Below are 19667 nucleotides of genomic sequence, written 5' to 3'. Positions count from 1 at the left end.
TGGCATAATAATTTCCTGTTCATCTGCCTTAGTTTTGTTTTTATTTGCTAGGGTCTTTGTTGAATAAGCAGTTTGTTACTACCATGTAAAATACTCAGAGGGTAAAATAGGTTATATTAATTCAGTGTGTTTGCATTTGTTGCTGCACCACAGCTCATTCAGCCATCTGTTGCTATAGAGACTGGTCTGGTTTTGCACTGCAACTGGAACTGAAAAAAAAAAAAAAAAACTTCAAAATATTCATGGGTGTGTCTAGCTCTCTGTGTATGCCTTATTATGGCACCCTCCTGCACACACACACACACACACACACACACACACACACTTGGAGCTCAATATTATTCATTTCACTTTTAAGTAAGAAAAAAGATAAAAGGCAGGGTTGCATAAAAGATCCTTTAATTTATTCATTTGTTACGTGCATTAAAAAAAACATTATTTTGCATTTAAATAACAGGAGAATAAGTGCTTTGGATAGACATGCTCACACAATAAATATCAAGGTCAAAGCAGTCATTTCCCATCTGATCTCATATGAAAAAAGGACATTCAGCATCTTTGAACAGAGGTAACCCCTCCTCTATGCAGCAAGTTCTCTCTTTCTTCCACCACTAGATGGAGGCTCCGTTCAGGATTTTCCTCGCTGAGGAAGGCACTCCCAAAACCATTCATATCCCTTTTCGTGGGCAAGACCCCTTTGCCTATATCCCATACCACATAAATATGAGGTTAAAACTAGGAATACAATGGCATGTATATAAATATAAAGTTTCCCAACAACTACGATTATCTTATCTTAATCTCCGCCCGGTCCCTGTTAAATTGCACTTACACTACATTTACAGATGATTAAGTCTGTTTTACTGCTACTACTATTACTTTACAATGTTATTTACATGGCAAGTCACCTTTAATGTACCTCTGTTGGTATTTTGTAACAAAAAAACTATAAAAAAATACATTTACATTACAAATGTATTTCACATTATTAACTTCCATCTTTTGTGCACAGCAGCATTTGCCAGAGTAGTGATGGGGCACATTCGGTCTCAACAGTCTCCAGCTGTAGTTGTTTGGCAATAACACGTTTGATCACTTCCACATTTCCATGTCCTGAGCTTGCTGTCATAGTTCATAGAGTCGTACTCTGTCTAGCTCAGGTAGCTGCCTGTTCTGTCAGGTAGCGCGGTTCACAGAGGTCTCTGCTTATACTTTGATGATGCTGTTACCGGCAGGTTTCCACTCGTAGCTGTACAGAAATGTGGCAGCAATAACCAACATTGCCCCCAGGAAAAACAGACTAGGGAAAAAGGAGAAAAAGGAGAGAAACAGGTCAGTTTCTGACATGGTGATGACAGTAATGAGCTCCATGAATGCTAACAGATCTCTATGGTTGTAAGGAGCAGTCATTTGAGCTATATGCCAGGAATTACAATGTTTAAATTAATTTCATCATGTTTCGAAGGTATAATTTCTTCTATGGTCAGCATCTTAGTGTGGCTGGCTCACATGCAACAATGACTCTTAAACCTAAGTATCGCCTGGTAAGAGTGTTATAAAAATGTCAGTCACCAAAATAATTACAACTTATGCTGAGGTAGAAAACAGAGTAGTATGTATAAACTGCAAAAATAGTTATTAATATAATTATTCCCCCCACAAATGTTAACTTGGTGGTGTGAGATAAAAGTCAGGGATCATCCAAAGCAACAGGATTCATCTTCTGTGAACATCTCTGCTCTCCAACCTGCTAAGTTTCATGGCAATCAGTGCAATAACTCTTGAGATATTTCAGCTTGGTCAAAGCTGAGGACGTTGTCCTCTGCAGACGCAAGTCACACAAAATGTTTTTTCCTGATTCATTTTTCAAAACCTGATTATGTTTTCATTTGCATGAGCATGTGTGTGTTTACCCCGTGGGGTTAAAGTCGTCCAAGAGGAAGTAGGATATGAGAGTGGACACGATGATCGACAGTGAGGTAGCAAATCCTTTGAGGATGTTGTCCGCATATTTAATGACCACTGCTACGACCAGCCCGCCTAGAGCCTGCAGGCAGAGAGCACAGTGTCAGAAAGCACTCTGCATGCGACATCAAAACAAACCTGTGCAAGCATGAGTTCAGATGATAACATCTTAACATCAACTTTACAAATACGAATGTGGAACACGAAGGATGAGAACAACAATGGCCACACCTGAAGGACAACGACTGTGTAAGTGACAAAGTTGTAGCCCTGAAACATTCCAGACTCTCTCACGCTCTGACCGTCATACACAATCATTCCCAAGAAACCAAAGACAAAGCCGAACAAACCTGAAAGAAACAATGAAAAACAGAGAGGTGATGCTTTCACTGCAAGACATTATTCTGCTTGTCTTCTTGTCTGCTGTCCTCAGAAGCTGCTTCACTACAACAAACAGCCACTAGAGCTCACTGTAACCGAGGTTATATATAAGTTTATATCACGTCGCTTGATTATTGTGATCTAATAAGTAATATTATTAATAATAATAATGATATGTCTTCAAATAACAAACCACTGTTATGTATAAAAGAATGTGATATGTCCAGCATGGATAAAACCAGCAGCCCTAGTATTAAAAAGCATAACCAGGTCACTTCTGTAATGCAACGCTTCTTATCTCTAACCTCTTTTGGGGGAAAAGATCTTCGAATCAGACTTTGGATGCTTCATTTCTGACCTCAGGAAAATGTTTTTGTAGGAATCTATGCTTGATTCTTATCCTTCTCACAATTATTCAACAGCTTCATGTGTCCTCGATACAAACACACCACTCCTGTTTTTTGCCTGTTGTGGCATGATGTGCTGGTGAGGTATTTATTTTATTTACTTTCACTATTCAGTGCAACTATCTTGTTTATCAGGTTTAGTTTGATCCAGTTTATGAACAGCTCGAGCTGTTCATAAACTGGATGAAGTGCACATTGGTAAGCAGCTAAGCTCTAGACATTTAAAAAAGATTTAATACTGGATGCTAATTCAGCATAATGAATACGTAGTTTAAACAAACAAACAAATACAGAGCAGCCTTATCTAATAATAGGCAGTGGGTATGTGTTATGTTGAACAAAAGCCATGGGCTTGCAGTTAGAGATAAGAACACCCTTGTTGTAACAGTGACTCAGTTATCTTTTTTAAGATGAATGGACACACACACCTTAACGCCATTGTTCAATCAACACACCTCACCTTACCAAACAAGAAGAGGCGACGTAGTCACTCACCCAGCTGTATGTTACGCACCCACACGCTCTGCTTAGTCTCCTTGAGGATTTTCTCAAAGTAAACTCCAGCAAAGCCACTGGACACACAGGCCATCAGCACGGCCATCATCCCCACAAACTGGGATCTTGAAGAGACGGTCGTCATCTCATAGTCGTTTTCATACCCTGTGGGCCACTGTGGAGGTTAAAGCACTAATGAGTGCAGAGACAGACACTGTACTTTCAATCTGAAGTGAATAAACTCATGTTCATCTCACAGAAACAAACCATGACACCAATAGATGTCATATCTTAATCTGTGTATCTGTACATTTATCAGTATTTGTTGTTGTTGTTGTTTTTTTTTTTTTTTTTTGCAGTTTCTGTGCCTGCTGGTACCTGCACTAGTGTGACTCCAGCCATGAGGAAGAGCAGGGAGAGCCACTGGTAAAAGCCCAGCTGCTTTCCCAGCATCGAGACAGAGAACAGTGCTGTGGTGAGGATCTTCAGCTGGTACGTAACCTGGGTGGAGCACAGAGCAAACACAGAAAGTGAGGTGGTATATGTTCAACAAATAAACATAACAGGAAACTGTTTCAGTTATATCAACCACGATCTTAGTAAGGACTACAGGCGGCTGATGTCCCAAGCCTCCTACTTACATATCCTGTTTGACTAGCTTCTGATGGATGGTTTCTTTGTCTCTGTAGTATAATACTCGCACTCTCTACAGTCAAAGATAAATTATGAAAAAATATGACGTATCCCATCAGTCTATATTGATTAGTAACTCCTGGTACACTCTCAACAGCTCCTGTCAGGTGCAGCTCCTAAGTGCTAATCTAACATTATTATCAGCATCCTATCTTTTACAGTAGTAGCAGTCAACGGAGTGATAATATTATAGAAACCCTCTTTAAAGCTTGCATGTCCAAAGTCACTAAGCTAGGAAAGTGTCGTTGGACTTGAAATGTTTTACTGCCTTTATGCAAAGCTCACGCGGCTTTATGTTTTTATGAGAAGCTACAATAAAGTTGTGAGACCAGTTTATATGTGACTGAAAACACATTACTTTGTTCCCTTTATTTCCCATGTCTGTCTCCAAGCTACAGACTTTGAGCCAATTTAATTGTAATTTTGAAGCCATGTTAACTGTTTCACTGTGTTTCTAGTCTTTATGGTATGCTAAGCCACTTTTCTTTGGCATGAACAAATCTAAAAACTAATATTTAATATTCACAAGATGATTTAGCATCACTTTAATTAATATTAAATAAGTTAACTGCTAAATTGCAGTTGCAGTTATTTTGTTTGCTGTTGTACTGTGTAAATACATACATGCACAATAAGAAAACTTTTGAAACCATACAGAAATCAGTTCTGTGGACATGCAGCTATGTCACTTGAACCAGCACATTCATGTGTAACCTGATAGGTGGCTGCATCCAGGTTGGATAAAGCAACATAGAGCAGATTGTTCTGCAGTGTGTAGATCCCTGCAGGAATGGCCAGCTTCATTGTTTCCACAGGCTTGCTCAAAACCTCGTTCAGCAACTGGTTCACTACTCTCACACTGAAATCTGACAGGGGCAGAGAGTGTGATGTCATTAAAAAGATGAAACAGAAAACGCCTGGAAACTAGCTAAAAAAAAAAACAACAACCTCGACTCCCAGCTACTCACTGTTCTCCACGAAGATGAGCACGGTGCAGGCAAAGATCTTGAGCACCTCGGCTGACACCACAGCCGAGGAGGCCAAGTAGCGAGGACCGTCTTCCTTCAGGGTGCGGGAGTAGCGCATGGTGAGGACCAGCGAGGTGGTCTGCAACACCAGGACCCCCAGAGACACATACTTCAAGGAGTGTGAGGTGAGCAAGATCATTGTGTTCGACTCTTTGTTGGACTGAGCAGGCAACAAAGGATCCTTTAGGAAGGACAGAAAGAAATAAATCAAATGTGTGTCCAGTCTGGTTCAGTTAGACAAAAAACACATTCTTAAAATACAAAGAGGTGCAGAAACCAACTTCTGCTTTGGGAAATCTGTATAATATTACAAAATTAAGACAGGACTATGGAGGGAAATCATGAAAACCAGATAGGTCACTTACAAACATGAATGTGAAGCATGAACAAAAAAAATAGAGATCGAATTTGATTAAAAAATCTGAATTGAGCATTAAAGCCTGTAGCAACTTAGCCTTTGCAACTTTGGAAAGTTCTTCAACAACAGACACAAACTGCTGAAGAATTATTCAAGAACATCCCAGAAACCACCATGACACAGGCCTAACATGAGCCGGTTACTGCTGGAGCACTAGTCTAACAGTCAAGCACGTTTCACATCTTTATGGAGAGTAGACACCTTCAAGCTTTAGAGGGATAATCTCAGTCCCTCAGTATAACTTCCAACCATCAGCTACACAGATTGGACAGAACTGTGTGCAGCAGAAACCTGACTCTTGGCTTTTTGAATTTATTCAACATATATGTTGCACAATTATTCTGCCTCAGCAAAAAAAAAAAAAAAAAAAAAACCCCAACAAAAACAGTTCAAGCTATAAAAATTTATTGAAAATATAATTTTTACTTTGTAAAATAAAAATGAAAATTACTAAGAAATGCAGGGCACGCCGATTTTACTTTTAAATTCTCCTGCTATTCTGCGTATTCTGCCCTTCCTGTATGTGGGTTTCCAGCTTGGCAGATAAAACAGTTAATAGTTTACCAAACGAAAGACAAGAGCTGCTAGTTCAGGCAGATTTTCTCTAAACTGGTTTGTATGAAATTTGTCATCAACGAGAAAACATCATGCATAAATAGGTTAGTTAGAGTAATGAGACGATCTTACCAGACTCATCACTCTGGCATCCTGAGGGCTTGACGGCAGACATTCTTCACGCTTTCCTCTTACATTATTTGACTGAATCATGTTCTCTCTTGCCACTTTCACTCCACCACTTTCACTCGTCTTCATCACTTAATCCACAAGCCAAACATTTTTTAAGTCCTCCTTAAGCAAAATGCTGAATTTTGAAAGAAGTAAATCATCTTAAACTCCTGCAGCAGTGTCACACAACTTCCTTCCTCATATTGGTGGGAGGAACTGTTAGACCTAGTCTAGTTTACGAGGCAAACTGCTCATGTAGATAGGTTATACTGTATGGTTATTAATTAACCCGTAATACCATCACTCCCACTGTATCATTAGAACTTCTACACATTTGTGTACCTGGCTCTGATCATTATACAGTTTGCAATTGCTTCTTATGTTAAATCATGTGTCATTTACCACGCAAACTAGTGATTTGTTGAGAAAAACATAAGGGAAATGTTTTGTTAACCGTTTGAGAGACAAAGTCCAGTGAGCCATGTCATAATAACGTTGTGTAATTTCCAATAGGGTTAATATCACACTAGACGTAGAAGGGGGGGGTGTATAAAAAAACCACAAAAGGCCATAGAAGTGAGGTAGGGTGTTCAACACAGGGTTCCTTATGTACAGCAGCAGTTCTGCTTAGCAGGGAAGCATGGCTGCACAATCCCCCTCTGTGTGTGTGTGTGTGTGTGTGTCTTCACACATCTCAAGAACACTACTGACTTTCATTTTTAGTTGCCAACCATGCAAAGACACCCAACAGTTGTGAAATTCACTTTCTGGCAGTATTTACGCGTTAAGATCCAGATTTTATTTTTGAATATTCACTGCACTCTACTCCATAAAACACTGTTTGGCTGAGACCATTTTAGTTGTAGCTGACTAAAGAAAAGATCACTTCCTGAGGCGATTTTAAAAGCCTCAGTACAGGGAAGTGAATGTATTTATTTATTTAAACAAATAAAACAGAAACTATTTTTTTTTTGGTCCAAAAGGGAAAAGAGTAAACATTGCTGCTCATCTTAATACGATGTCTCTAAAAACTACAAGCCAAGCAGGAAATCTTGGAGTAATTTTAGACTCTGATCTAAATTGTAATCGTCACATAAAGTCAATCAAAACTTTACCTTAAATCACCTTACTCTGCCTGAAACAAGGCCATGTCAACACAGTCAGTTATTTATTGCACTACAAAGAACATTTGAAGCATGAGATGGATTATTAAGCACCGATTATTAAAAAGAATCACTCACTTATTTTACTTAGGAAAATTCGGAGGTATCTGCTTTTCACACGAGTATTTCCATTTTCTGCTGCTTCATATCTTTATTTTAATACTGTGCATTTCAGAAGGAGACATTATAGTTCACTACATTAATTGAATTGATAGAGTTACTAGTCACTATGTTTTATATCTAAAATATGAGAACTGTTTACTTTAATATTGCTGAAACCATATTTTGTGACTAACACTCTGAACTGGTTTTCATGCTTATACTTCAGAAACGCCAAATCTTATTAATTAGTAGTATTTAACTAGAAATTGCCTGCAGTTGCTCCATTAACCACTACAACAAACTGTTTCACATGTGTTAACATGTCATGAACACAGCCACCTGTCACTCAGCGTTCTCAGCTAGTCACATGAATCAACCTACTGCCAGCTGTTGCAGGCTGCGCGCATTTCTGTTAGACAACAATTGTGACGTTTCTCAACACTCGACAACATGCATGCTATTGCCCTGCACTTAAGAATCATGTCCATTCTGTTAAATTCAATAAGTCGTCTTAACCTGAGGCCTTGACAAACTGCACACTAGAATCCTCCAGCAGCCTTTAGGAGCGTGAACTGGAGGACCCAGCTCAGTTTGACACCCCGGTGAATCCGTCAGAGATTAAATGTGTGATGTGATACAGCACTGTCACCCTGCGATTTAAAGGAACACTCACACTGACCACATATTAGGAATCTCTTTAAAACTAAACGGTGACTTAGAACTGAGACAATACAGGTGTCTTTTGTCCAATCACATAGAAAACTCTGTAGTGGATTCACGTCAATGAAAGTAGTGTGTGGGGCCTTGCTGAGGTTGGGGCCCCCACTACTCCCTACTACACATCTGGCGCATGTAAAGGGGCCCCAGATGGCCTGTATATTGAATTCACTGAGTGTAAAATAACCTGACCTACAGAAAGTGACTCAATTTATTTAAGACAGGTAGAACAGGTAAAACTACAAATTTGTCCTATAGACAGTAAGTAGCAGAGATACTGGGGATGCGGATAACAGAGTCTGAAATAAACCACCTCGCTGATGTGGATTTATGAAGTTAAAGCAGAACTGAGTGTGCTGCCACTACAGAGGAATCTTGGAGTTAACTTCACAGCATGATCAGGATCAGGAGTGAGGGAATGAATGAGTGAATGAATTAAAACGATTTGATCAAACCGTCCCTGAAGGCATCTTGACAGAATAAAGTTAAAGCAGAAGGGAGGAACTGTTTGTCTCTGCCATATGTTTTAGACTATTGAACATCTCATCAGCCTCTTGTTATCACATAAACAGAACGAGCCGTTTCCCAAATTCTCCATCACACAGTCACTTACCTGCAGGACGAGGTCTCAGCTGAGGACGTGGATGACAGGGTGTCGGACAGTCCTCAGCTTTTCTACTCTCCACTTGCAGTATGATCGCTCTTATAGACTTAATGTGACCTGTAGCCAAAATATGGACACGACAAAAAAGAAAAGTGGCACAGCCTTAAGTTGAAGTCTAAGTTCTGCGGTACAACTCAAAACTTCGCTCGCCTCTTCTTTTATATCCTGGATGAATGAGTCGACATGTCCGGATCACATACTGCAGAGGTCTGGTGACACCTGTTGGAGAAGAAATGTTGCAAGATTGTCGACATATTGGTTAAAAGGCTGCTTATGATCGGATCAGTGATCAGAAAGCTGTGCTGAAGTGAAAGTTTACTTCATGCAACATAAGCACACATAAACTGAGAAGTCATTCAGGGTTAAATGGTTGAAGTGCATTGTAATATGGATATTTAGATGTCCGCCTATGTCACGTTTAGTTGTACTGTGGCGCAAATGGTTACACAATACCTATATTAAGCCTACTGTGGAAGTCGGAATAGCCACTTAATAACTGTAAAGTTACTTAATTATTGACTGCTTATACTTTACTGTTTTAAATCTCGTAGGTTTGCTGTGTTGCATTAATATGTAGAGTTGAGGTGTTGACGTTGAAGAGCTGTAGGTGGCGCTGTGGCTCGAGGCGACTCAACATTTAGTCCGAAATTATCCCCGAAGAAGAAGAACAGCGCTTCCTGTGTTTCCCATGCTGTTGAACCTGCGTGGAAAGGCGCTAGTCCTGTAAATAAACTGAATTAAACCAGTAAAAATGGTTCGTAAATTAAAGTACCATGAACAGAAACTGTTAAAGAAGGTCGACTTTATCAACTGGGAGGTGGACAACAACCTGCACGAAGTGAAAGTGTTGAGGAAATATCACATTGAGAAGCGGGAGGATTACACCAAGTGAGTAACAACATCTGTGTATGGTCACAGCTAGTAGACTTTAATTATTCTCCTTGAGCTAGTGTGCTAATCTAGAGGAGGGTAGGTCTACAAATACATAAATACGACATACATTTGAGCTGTACGTCCAAGTAAAAGTAGCTTCTAAATCAGTACTATATATAGGAGCCTAAAGACTGGGATCAGTCATAAATCCAGTCGGATTTGTTAAACCCTGTCTAAATATTCCTCCTAATCCTTTAAAATAAATTAATTCAGAAATATCCTCATATAATATTAATTATAAGTTTATAAATAGTAGATTCATACATATTGTGATATTAGCTTTTTGCCTTGTTGGATTTATTTTAAAGAGGATTTTAGCTATGTTTGTTTTCTCCCCCACGTCTTAGATACAACAAGCTAAGTCGTAACATTAGAGATCTGGCCCAGAAAATCCGAGACCTGGACGAGAAAGATGGCTTCAGAGGTCAGAGCACACATCGACTACTGGAGAAACTGTGAGTGTGAAGATGTGATGAGCCCATTCTGTCGCACTGGGATACACTCTGCAAAATGGCCTTTCTGTAAAATCACAACTCATTCCGAACAGTCATTGATACAACACTGATCCTTTTATTGCTTCTTCATATAAGGTACAGCATTGGTCTCGTCCCCACCAAACAGAATCTCTCCCTGACAGAGAAAGTCACAGCCTCTTCATTCTGCAGGTAAATGATCATATCGATTGTCAGTATATCATACTACTATATATCAGTCTACTGTTGCTATCTGGCTGCTTTCCTTTCACTCATCTGAATGCCTCCTGCAGGAGGAGGCTCCCAAGCATCATGCTGAATCTCCGCATGGCTCAGAATCTGAAGACAGCCATCACCTTCATTGAACAAGGACGTATCCTTAAAGATAAGATAAACCTTTATTCGTCCCGCAGTGGAGAAGTCTGCAGTGTTACAGCAGAAATAACAGTAGAGATGACAATTCTTATAAATTGGACAATACAAAAGAACTATATCTATACAGTTATGTACATTAAACTACACTATGTTTCTAAACCCTAAGAGAAAAACAAAAGCATTGATGAATTGCCCACCATCAGACAATCAAATTGCAAATTTTTTCCAAGAGAATATTAATGTATTCAAGAATTTATTCCCACATCTTCTTGTATTGTCATGTACTTGTTGTTTTTTGTAGAGCTTGATATCTTAAAGTATTTGTGAGAGGCATTACCTTTGTCTGTCTCAAAGGATGCAATTTGTTTTCCCTTATTGTCCTTGACTCGGTCTCAGATGTGCGTGTTGGCCCAGACATCGTCACAGACCCAGCATTTCTAGTAACGCGGTTGGTTTCCACATTTTCTTTTGTCCATTTACAGTTGTTCTGTCGGAAGTGCTTGATCTAACTTACACCCCTATATACAATTTATATTCTATAAAACAGTAAATTAATATTAACTATCACTGTTGTTGAATGCTGACCTTATTACTGTGACCTTTCCAGAAATATGGAAGATTTTGTCACATGGGTGGACTCCTCAAAGATCAAGCAGCATGTCATGAATTATAATGATGAGGTGAGTGAATCTGTGATCTGCTTACACAGTTTAAAACACACTGTAAAGTGTCATTTTCTTTTAGAGATAATGGTTAATTTGGATGACATTTCTTTTGCAGAGGGATGACTTTGACATGGTGGCGTAAGTCTGTTGTCTGATGTCCATTCATCACCCTAAAGAACAGGAACAAGAACTTTGAAGTGTGCAAAGAAAATCTCTAAAACCCAAGAGTTAGCTGTTTGGATCCATTTCCACCTCTTCAACAGCCACATCTTATGAGCAAACACGGAAGGGACACCTCCAGACTTTACATTCTTCACTGAAACACTGTTTTTAGACGTAGTCCAATTCTCCACCTGCATACTGATCTATGACTGTTGGTGATCCATCCCGAAATATTTGATATAGTGTTGCTGCCTGTTCATCATTTCATCATTTGATTCTTTACTCACTTAGTAGCACTAGAGTAAATAGGACCTGTTGTTTGCTCTTCCACTTTTAAGTAGAGCAACTCAAATATTGACCCATCAGTCATTTGGAGCAGTAGTTATGTACCACTGTTCCTTTTTCTTTAACTCTGGAGCAGCTTATTGTTCGTGCTGCACGTTTCCTTTGGGAGAAAATTGCGCCTGGGTGTGACAGCCATGCCTGCTTGTACCTATTTTTATGCTATAAAGAGCAGGAATGTCTGTTGTAATAACGTGTGTCATCTGTACAGATGTAAAATACAATCTGACAATTTGATAAATATTTAATCTTTTCAATAAGACAATGTAAACTTTGTGAACAATAAACATTCAAACTTGTCACAGTATTAACACTTTCCAGAAAACATTTTCATATACATATGTGGTTTCTCCTTAATCCTAAAGCTGAAAGAAACCCCTACCAACGTGTAAACATTCATTTTTTTCTAACACCCTCTGCTAATGTTCCAGTAAACAGAGTTGCATCAATCCACCTTAAAGAATTTGCTTCTCTAAACAAACTCACCACATACATATGGCTCAGTTTATAGTGTATCACACAGAGGTAAAAAAAAACAGAGAAAGACCATAGAATGAATGACCCTTTTAAGGCACCTTGGAAATAACAAATATAACTGAGTCTTTCATTTTCAAGCAAAAACATCTTCTTCCCTTAAGTCAGTGTCCTTCTTTAAGAGTCATTAGAGCCACCAGAAACGCACATAGGTGATGAGTGTGATGAAGAACACTGCCACAGCAGCCACCTTGGCATATGTGGAGCGGGTGTTAAGGTATTTGGCATCGCTGCGGTACTTCTTCGACAGGTTGGACAAATTGCTGGCTTTAGTGTCTAAAGCTGAGGGAAACATAAGTGGGTATGTGTGAATAAATCTATTAAATCCTCTAAGAACAGTGGGAGAAATCAGTTACAAGTGAAACAGCGACACCTTGGAACAATATACTATGCAAAACCACGTTTTGCATAGTATATGCGTCTTTCAAGGTCTGTCAAAGCACTTTACTGACACAAATAGAACATTAATTTTCACAAAGGTGGCAGTAAGCAACGGTACTTTGTTGCATTATATCAACATGTTTTCTTAGTACGTTGTCTCTTGTGGGCCGGAAAGATTTTATATTTATGTACTAACCAGAAAGAGCTTCTCCTCTTTGCAGAAACTCCCCAATATTTGCCACCATTATTCTCTGGACATCCTGTAGCTCTGTGTTGATGCCACCCAGGTTCCTCCTGGCCCTGCTGTCAACGTATGTCTTCTTTGTTTTCTGGATGTATGTGTCTGGAATAATATAGTATATATGAGACAGTCAATGTTTTGTCAATGAACAGTGGATTGTTTCTTCACTGCACTGCAAAGATATCACATAGTATCAAAAATAGTGTTACCAAACTCGATGAAAGAGTATGGCCGTGTTACTGTGGACACTCTTCTTCCATACTGGTCATAGAACTCGTTGTGAAGCTCTTCAAGGTAGGAAAAAGCGATCTTCTTGGGAAATGAAGCATCACACAGGCACAGGTAGCACACATCATGTGCTATTAAATAGCTAAAAAAGAATCAATTCAAGTTAGTACTTTATTACATTACTGTAGTACATTATTACAGGAGTAACACTTGGATTCTGCTATAGGTCGTAGATTTACACTTTAGGTGAACAGGAGCCCTTAGTGCCTGTGTTTACTTACTGAAAGGTCATGACCCCGGCCTCCAGGGTGCAGCGGTCCGGACTCTGAGCGTTCAGTTTACGGAACAGCTGTTTGGCTTGGGTCTGGTACGACTGCAGGTCTCTGCCTGACTGAAAAAAGTAAGCAAAGCTGTTTGGAAATTGGCCACAACCAGAGCCCTGCAGTGGAAAATAGTTACATCCAGAGCCCTGCATTTGAATGTGACAATTTATCAGAAGTTAACATGAAAATAATTTATATTATTAGTTTATTGATAGACGGACCAAACTTCTATCATAACATTTAACAAGTAATTAAACAACTTTTCGGCATGTATAATGATGTACAGGAGAAATGTCACCATGTACGTTATCTGACATTTAACGTTAGCTAACTAGCATGTATACTGTTACTGCCAGTGTTACATTATAAAAATTAGGTTACAGTTACAATAAACTGTTGTTAACTATATGCGGAATTTCCCAAAATACACCCAAAAATCAAACCGTTTTGTTCTTGTGTTGATAGGTTTGGCTAAACCTTTGCAGAAGGTATCCGCCATCAAATATCACATTTTTGAAATGCAGTTTGGCTTGCTGCTGCTTCTCCTCACTGACGGAGCTACCTGTTCATCCTCCTGTATGGACGCAGCCAGCGGCAGTCCGTCCGCTACACGAGCGATCGTTGTTAGTAAAATCATATCGACCTCGGTCAGTATTCAGCCAAGTCAGATGTCGATCTGATCAGAAACAGCGAAATTTAAAAACTTTCTTTTACTGTCAACTTTGACAATTCTCAACATCGACGAAGAAACGAGCTGGACGGAAGTTCATGGTGCACCACTAAATTAGGTCCGAGTGGCAACTGATAAAAAGCAAGTTCGTTGTCAAATTTCCAGCGCATGAAGGTAGGACGCGGTTATGAAATCGCACAGAAAAAGAAATATATTTTAGTGCTCTATCAATGGTAGTAATTTCTGAAACTATCTTGGCTTGATATTGTTATTAGCAGTTATATAAGTCTTTAATTTCTAGCCAATAGGCGGTATTTTATCACTTTAAGAGCGTATCAGGCCATGAGCTCCAGCAGTCCGACCAGACAGCTGGCAGACGGACTGACTGCATCTCCGCTGCTGATGCCTGAACTGAGCCGAGAGGTGTAGATGTGGTCTGTCTGAGTCTCCAGTCGGGACCGAGGCCGCTCTGAACTAAAAGCAGAGAAACCCTGAACCATGGATAAAATAAAAAGGTAAAATGGCCACACGGCTGTTGAATTGATGTGTTTCTTTTCACCGTGTGTGTGGTATCTTGTTGTCTTGTCCCCACTGGTCGTGGACTGGCTCCTCTTTTTTTTGTTATTATTTGTGTAGGGATCCCTGATCGTTATCCCCTTTTCCCGTGTTGCGAAACGAGACGAGGCGTTTTCCAGTGTTGAAAGGCCGACACTGTTCTCGTATTTATACATTTTACTTATTGCATGAATACGATTGAATGAATTAGCCTAGTGATGCACCGTTCACGGGATGCAGCTGCAGCTTTTGATCTATATGGAGAAAGCTACTAGGATGATGATGATGATGATGATGAGGATGATGAGAGGACTCTGCAGCAGTGCGATCAGTGCGTTTGGGATCAATAACACAGGATGTGCATAAACCAGAACCTGGTGTAAAAGTCGTTTGGTCTAACATAGAGATGTTCGCCATATTGATGGACATAATCCTCGGAGCGCTACAGAACCCCCCACCCCAGCCCCCGACCCGGAGGCTTGGCACTGGGGCATCTTCACGGCTTGAAAGGCTTTATTGTTGCGGTGCAGCTGGCACCACCGTGCGCACGTTGTGATTGGTGTTTTCCCAGCCCAGCGTGTGCGTGATTCCCAACCCGGTCACACCGTCTGTGTTATTGTTTGTTTCAGAATAGATTGAAATGCCCGGGTGTTTGAATTCCAGGGCGGGGCGCGTCATGATTAATTGATGCTAAAAACTTGGAGTTAAAGGGGTTTCTACCTTCCTTCCCCTGAATGGAGACTGGTTTTCTGGCCGTGGCCCCAGTATGACAGGCTCTCATCAAGTGGCCCGTTTGTTACAGTGTCAGAGGCTCTTCTGCTTTTCTACTTGTGATCCAACCACTGTCACTACCTGCCTGCCTCCCCAGGTGCACCTCTCATGCTCAGGGGTGAGGAGGAGCACAACAGCTTAGGAGGAGGAGATGGGCTGCACCTCTGCCAAGCAGGTGTCTGCCGTGCCCAACGGTGAGGAGGGCCAGAATAAAGCCTACAGCAATGGGGACCTCCACTCTGGTCAGTGTTTTTAACCATACAAGTCAAAGTCGTTCCAGTCTGAAGTACCTGGCTCATTTAAAACGTTTTCTAAAATACAGTAAAAGCCTTAATCTGTGATTTGTTAATTCAGTGTTTTAATTGAATTTAGAGTTTGATGCCTGCAGCACAAAAACAGAGACATGTTTACCACTGTGTTACATTAGTTTGCTTTTATTGCACATTTTAATCATTTGTGAACTGAGGATACAAATTGTTGCAATTTCCATGCAGAATATTTGACCACAGAACATTTTTTTACACTGTCTATTGGTCCATCTGACATGAGTTTGATGATGCTCCTTCTTTACCCAGTCATGAAACCGCCCGCTGTAAACAGCTAACCTGCATCCAGAACAGTGTGAATGTGTTGCAGCATCAAACTCCAAACTCCTATATTTACAAAAGACAATAAAGATTGTCATTGAATCACTGCCGATCTTTATTATACGTTAAATAAATAAAGGTTCAGACCAGTTAACACATCGCAGATTATAGTCTTCAATTCATTTTAGGAAAAGTCCCAACTTTTCTGGGAATGGGGTTTGTAAAGTACTCATAATCTGCTGTGTAGATAATCAGATGTTTTTCTCTGTTTGTTAGTGGGATCAAACAGTGCTGACTCCAAACAGGTCAAAGAGTTACATAACGTCATATCGAGTTATTAAAGGTGTTACAGTCATTTTTAAGATAAATCCTGTCCTGAGTTGTAACTAAAGACATATTATCAGCCTGAAGTATATCTCACGACTTCATATCATGTAATCATATCTTACACAATATCAGTCAGATGTCCTCTCACACTATGTATCACAACTGTATTTTCATTACTTCCTCTCTTAAATGAGATACAGTAGAGGAGGAGGGGCAGTGCCTGTGTGAGAGAAAAGATGGAGAGGCAGAGCACAGAGGAGAATTAGGCTGACAGCTCATGTGTTTGCCGCTTGCCAGCCATTGTTAAGAGAGGATTTAGTGTGGAGCGTGAGAATTCAAGCACGTAATTACTTTGCCAAGTACTGAACTGTGAGAACTATTAACCTGGAGGATTGTGCTGATCAGAGTGGCTGTGAGTGGGTCATTGTCTGTGAGATGTGCTCCCCTGTCTCCCGTTCTCTCACAGATGAGTACAAGTTGAAAGCAGTGGACAAAGTCAACTACATCAGCGGAGAAGAGGGAGGAGTGGATGGCCAGGACATCACAGTGTGTGATTTCTATTGTTTTCTTTTTACTTTATTTAATGTCTCCTGCTGGAAAAATGTTCTGTAAAACTGTAATAATGCAGCTTATAATAGCAACCTTCTGATAAGTGCCTTTAGGTCTAATGGTTTTCTACCAACTAAGTATTTTTTCAAGTTCAGTTTGGTCATTTAAACTTTTTTGTTGAAATATAGCTATAAAATTATATTTGGCAACTGTAAAATATCTTTGTAAATTGTTTTGTGTGTGTGTGTGTGTGTGAGTGTGTGCAGGAGAAAAGTGCTCTCCTTGGTAAAGGTCCAAACGTGGATGAAACCGGATCCAATGGAAAGATACTGTAAGTGCCGCCAACTGTGGAGACATCACAACATTCATTTCTCTGTTGGGTGTTAGTATGTTTTGTTCTGCTGCTGTACTTTACCGCTCTTTCTGTTCCAGAAGCATCCACTCTTCCGAGAGTCAGCAAGAATTTTTCAGGATGTTGGATGAGAAAATTGAGAAGGTGAGGAATGACAAAGCATCACCACTTTGGTTTTTCGTTTTTGACCAAACAACAACAACAACAAAAAAACAAGCCTCTGCTAAATGACATAATGGGGGTTAATCCTATCACTGCTGCAAATCTGTACCAAGTGAGGACACAGCAGATGACAGTATGATACCACAAAAGAGCCTCCATCTGTCACGTCCAGTGCATTCCCCCAAAGTGGTTATTTCATGTAGTGAGGGTGAAAACAGGTTTCACTGGCAGCGCTGCAGTGCGACTGGTTCTGATCAAAAGGAGAAGTTTAGGAGTTTTATTGTTTTACGGTACGAGGTACGATAAATCAGTAGCTTTCTTATTGACGAGACTAAAAGCCATAATGAATTAGTTCTACTAACAAGTGTGTATCTAAAACCTGATATAGTTTGCTGGTCTGTGCCACAAAGCTCCATTGTTGTCCAAAGACTATTAAAAACATATCAGTGAGCCACACTGTTGCAGTGGGTGACGCGTCCCTCCATTAGGATGAACGTGGGCAGTAGTTTATTTTGAGTTAATCCAACATAGACAGCCCTCCCCAGCACACCAAATGTGCATTAATCCACAGCTAAAAATAGTCCAGAACAAATGTACAATTTAGTCCTAATTGAGTAATGTTTGCTAAAAACCTAATTGTTTAGGGATGCTGTTGTTTAAAACGAGTATTTCATTACAGATTCATGTCTTCAGAAGGAACTAGTTTACTTTCACAAAGTTCTGAGGTTTGCAGTTTAGAGAAGAAGTGTGTAGAAATACAACATGTCTTGAAGCTGAGACGCAGTTATGTTCTTTGCGGTGACTAATCGTGACTAACTGGGCTCTTATGCAATTAATTTGCTCCTGTATGATTGTTCACCTAGAACTTGCTCTTCTCATCAATGACCACAGTGAGACACAGAACTCTTCACCATATGCTTTTGAATTGAATTGAAATATTTCCCTCTAATGTAACATCCACTGAAACTCTGCTTGTTGTTGTAACTAAATTATTTATTGAAAGTTTTGGTTGCATTTGCACAATTATGTCTGTTGTAAATCTTCACAGGGTAATTCGCCCTTCATATAGACAATCGTATGTTGTTTTGAGTGCATTAACTTAGCTTTATTCATATTAAAACATGTGACTGTATTAATATTGTGATACTGATTTCACCTGCTGAATCCGTACAAATACAGAATACACACCATGACCAATGAAATGTGAGGACAACGTATCAACATGTCTCTGCTTTGTATGCAGGGCCGGGACTACTGCTCAGAGGAGGAGGAGGACGTTACATAGCACTGCGGTCGTCGTGCATCTGTCAGTCCTAGTCTGAGTGTGTTACGGATGGACCGTACCATGTGATACCACGTCTGGAGGGGGGCTCTGTTTTGTTTTGACTGTCCCTTGTATGTAAACACCTAAGAAGAATGGATTACTGACTTGAATCAAGCACCTTTTTGCCCCCCCCCGTCCCTGTTCACAACCCGCTTGTCTGAACGACCACAACCAAACTGAAAGATGGTTCAGTGTTTTCAAAGCTCTCCAAAGAGAGAGAACATTGACAGTTACTCCACTGACGAAGCCACTGAAATGTTGGGACTCCATACGAACATGTTTGTCTTTCCCTGCGTGGATAACTTCTGAACGGTCAGCTGTCACTGAGACTTGCAGACACTGGAAACAAATATAGATTTCCAGCAGGGAGAACGACGAGCGCTGTCGCGGACACTCGCTCAAAGAAGAACATATCGTCACCGCATCATTTTAAAAACGTCATCCTTGAATGGCTCCTTGAAAAGTAGATGTGTTGGAAACTTCCTGCATTCCAAGACACAGTCTGAACCTCTTTTCTACAGTACGCTGGTCAAGTAAAGTGTGTTTGTCTGCTCATGTCTCTTTCTGTTATGATGTAGAGTATTTGTGTTGAACAAGGCTCAGGGTTGAAGTGTTGTAATCTTTGTCTCATGTAGTCAAGTCCTTCCTCTCATTAAGACACCGTTGCACCATGAAAATGACACACGCACACTCCCACAGCAGGACACTGCGACGTCACATGTTCATCTGAGTCTCTATTTCACTCACCAGTGTTATGTTGTTTTCAGTTTCTATGTTGAATTTTTGTTTTTCTAGAAAAATAAAGTTTTCTCAGTAACAAAACGGACAACTCTGTGTTGCTTTAGGATATCCCAGCCTTACAAGACAGTCATAATCTAAAGTACCATGGTATCACTTTGGACTGAAAATGAACTCAAATTACGGTCTTCTTATCCAGTTTCACTTCTTGAACAA

The 19667-nt window shown here is 40.1% G+C and overlaps 4 protein-coding genes across 8 annotated transcripts; 2 read left to right on the top strand and 2 right to left on the bottom strand.

The window, feature by feature from the left end:
- Positions 1-382: 382 nt before the first annotated feature.
- On the bottom strand, positions 383-8875 carry slc35a3b (solute carrier family 35 member A3b). 2 transcript variants are annotated; one of them, XM_026375253.2, is made up of 8 exons: positions 8709-8875; positions 4910-5150; positions 4656-4807; positions 3627-3749; positions 3249-3423; positions 2197-2315; positions 1914-2047; positions 383-1300 (listed from the first exon to the last, which is right to left on the bottom strand). In XM_026375253.2, exons 2-8 carry the CDS (start codon positions 5106-5108, stop codon positions 1207-1209), a joined length of 996 nt encoding a protein of 331 aa, XP_026231038.1. In that variant the 5' UTR covers positions 5109-5150; positions 8709-8875; the 3' UTR covers positions 383-1206. The 2 variants fall into 2 exon arrangements, with proteins under 2 accessions (XP_026231038.1, XP_026231037.1); XM_026375252.2 differs by lacking the exon at positions 8709-8875 and adding an exon at positions 6075-8700.
- A 546-nt stretch (positions 8876-9421) lies between these two features.
- On the top strand, positions 9422-12008 carry imp3 (IMP U3 small nucleolar ribonucleoprotein 3). Its single transcript, XM_026375255.2, has 7 exons — positions 9422-9647; positions 10040-10147; positions 10283-10357; positions 10459-10538; positions 10937-10988; positions 11148-11220; positions 11321-12008. Exons 1-7 carry the CDS (start codon positions 9511-9513, stop codon positions 11345-11347), a joined length of 552 nt encoding a protein of 183 aa, XP_026231040.1. The 5' UTR covers positions 9422-9510; the 3' UTR covers positions 11348-12008.
- sec22ba (SEC22 homolog B, vesicle trafficking protein a) lies at positions 11761-14185 on the bottom strand. Its single transcript, XM_026375254.2, has 5 exons — positions 13979-14185; positions 13375-13484; positions 13075-13235; positions 12821-12967; positions 11761-12525 (listed from the first exon to the last, which is right to left on the bottom strand). The coding sequence occupies exons 1-5, from the start codon at positions 14051-14053 to the stop codon at positions 12371-12373; spliced, it is 648 nt and encodes a 215-aa protein (XP_026231039.1). The 5' UTR covers positions 14054-14185; the 3' UTR covers positions 11761-12370.
- Positions 14186-14220: 35 nt separating this feature from the next.
- zgc:55943 (DUF4612 domain-containing protein) lies at positions 14221-19534 on the top strand. 4 transcript variants are annotated; one of them, XM_026375259.1, is made up of 7 exons: positions 14221-14260; positions 14388-14601; positions 15510-15654; positions 16793-16872; positions 17133-17206; positions 17308-17371; positions 18633-19534. In XM_026375259.1, exons 3-7 carry the CDS (start codon positions 15564-15566, stop codon positions 18672-18674), a joined length of 351 nt encoding a protein of 116 aa, XP_026231044.1. In that variant the 5' UTR covers positions 14221-14260; positions 14388-14601; positions 15510-15563; the 3' UTR covers positions 18675-19534. The 4 variants fall into 4 exon arrangements, with proteins under 4 accessions (XP_026231044.1, XP_026231045.1, XP_026231043.1 ...); XM_026375260.2 differs by having other exon boundaries at positions 14251-14601; positions 17142-17206; XM_026375258.2 differs by having other exon boundaries at positions 14254-14601.
- Positions 19535-19667: the final 133 nt, after the last annotated feature.

The sequence above is a fragment of the Anabas testudineus genome, chromosome 17, assembly GCF_900324465.2.
Source record: "Anabas testudineus chromosome 17, fAnaTes1.2, whole genome shotgun sequence".
In the NCBI taxonomy this organism is placed as follows: Eukaryota; Metazoa; Chordata; class Actinopteri; order Anabantiformes; family Anabantidae; genus Anabas; species Anabas testudineus.
Note: the sequence above shows the minus strand (reverse complement) of the source record. Positions and strands in the feature narration are given on the sequence as shown.

Coding starts and splice junctions, on each gene's coding strand:
- zgc:55943 (XM_026375259.1), top strand. CDS start 15,564: ATGGGCTGCACCTCTGCCAAGCAGGTGTCTGCCGTGCCCAACGGTGAG. Junction 16,873..17,132: donor TGGATGGCCAGGACATCACA/GTGTGTGATTTC, acceptor TGTGTGTGTGAG/TGTGTGCAGGAGAAAAGTGC. Junction 17,207..17,307: donor GGATCCAATGGAAAGATACT/GTAAGTGCCGCC, acceptor TTTCTGTTCCAG/AAGCATCCACTCTTCCGAGA.
- sec22ba (XM_026375254.2), bottom strand. CDS start 14,053: ATGATTTTACTAACAACGATCGCTCGTGTAGCGGACGGACTGCCGCTG. Junction 13,236..13,374: donor GCCGGGGTCATGACCTTTCA/GTAAGTAAACAC, acceptor ATTCTTTTTTAG/CTATTTAATAGCACATGATG. Junction 12,526..12,820: donor AAGAGGAGAAGCTCTTTCTG/GTTAGTACATAA, acceptor TGTTTCCCTCAG/CTTTAGACACTAAAGCCAGC.
- imp3 (XM_026375255.2), top strand. CDS start 9,511: ATGGTTCGTAAATTAAAGTACCATGAACAGAAACTGTTAAAGAAGGTC. Junction 10,148..10,282: donor CATCGACTACTGGAGAAACT/GTGAGTGTGAAG, acceptor TCTTCATATAAG/GTACAGCATTGGTCTCGTCC. Junction 10,358..10,458: donor ACAGCCTCTTCATTCTGCAG/GTAAATGATCAT, acceptor TGCCTCCTGCAG/GAGGAGGCTCCCAAGCATCA.
- slc35a3b (XM_026375252.2), bottom strand. CDS start 6,200: ATGAAGACGAGTGAAAGTGGTGGAGTGAAAGTGGCAAGAGAGAACATG. Junction 2,316..3,248: donor GGTGCGTAACATACAGCTGG/GTGAGTGACTAC, acceptor TGTTTCTTTCAG/GTTTGTTCGGCTTTGTCTTT. Junction 2,048..2,196: donor ACACAGTCGTTGTCCTTCAG/GTGTGGCCATTG, acceptor CTCTGCCTGCAG/GCTCTAGGCGGGCTGGTCGT.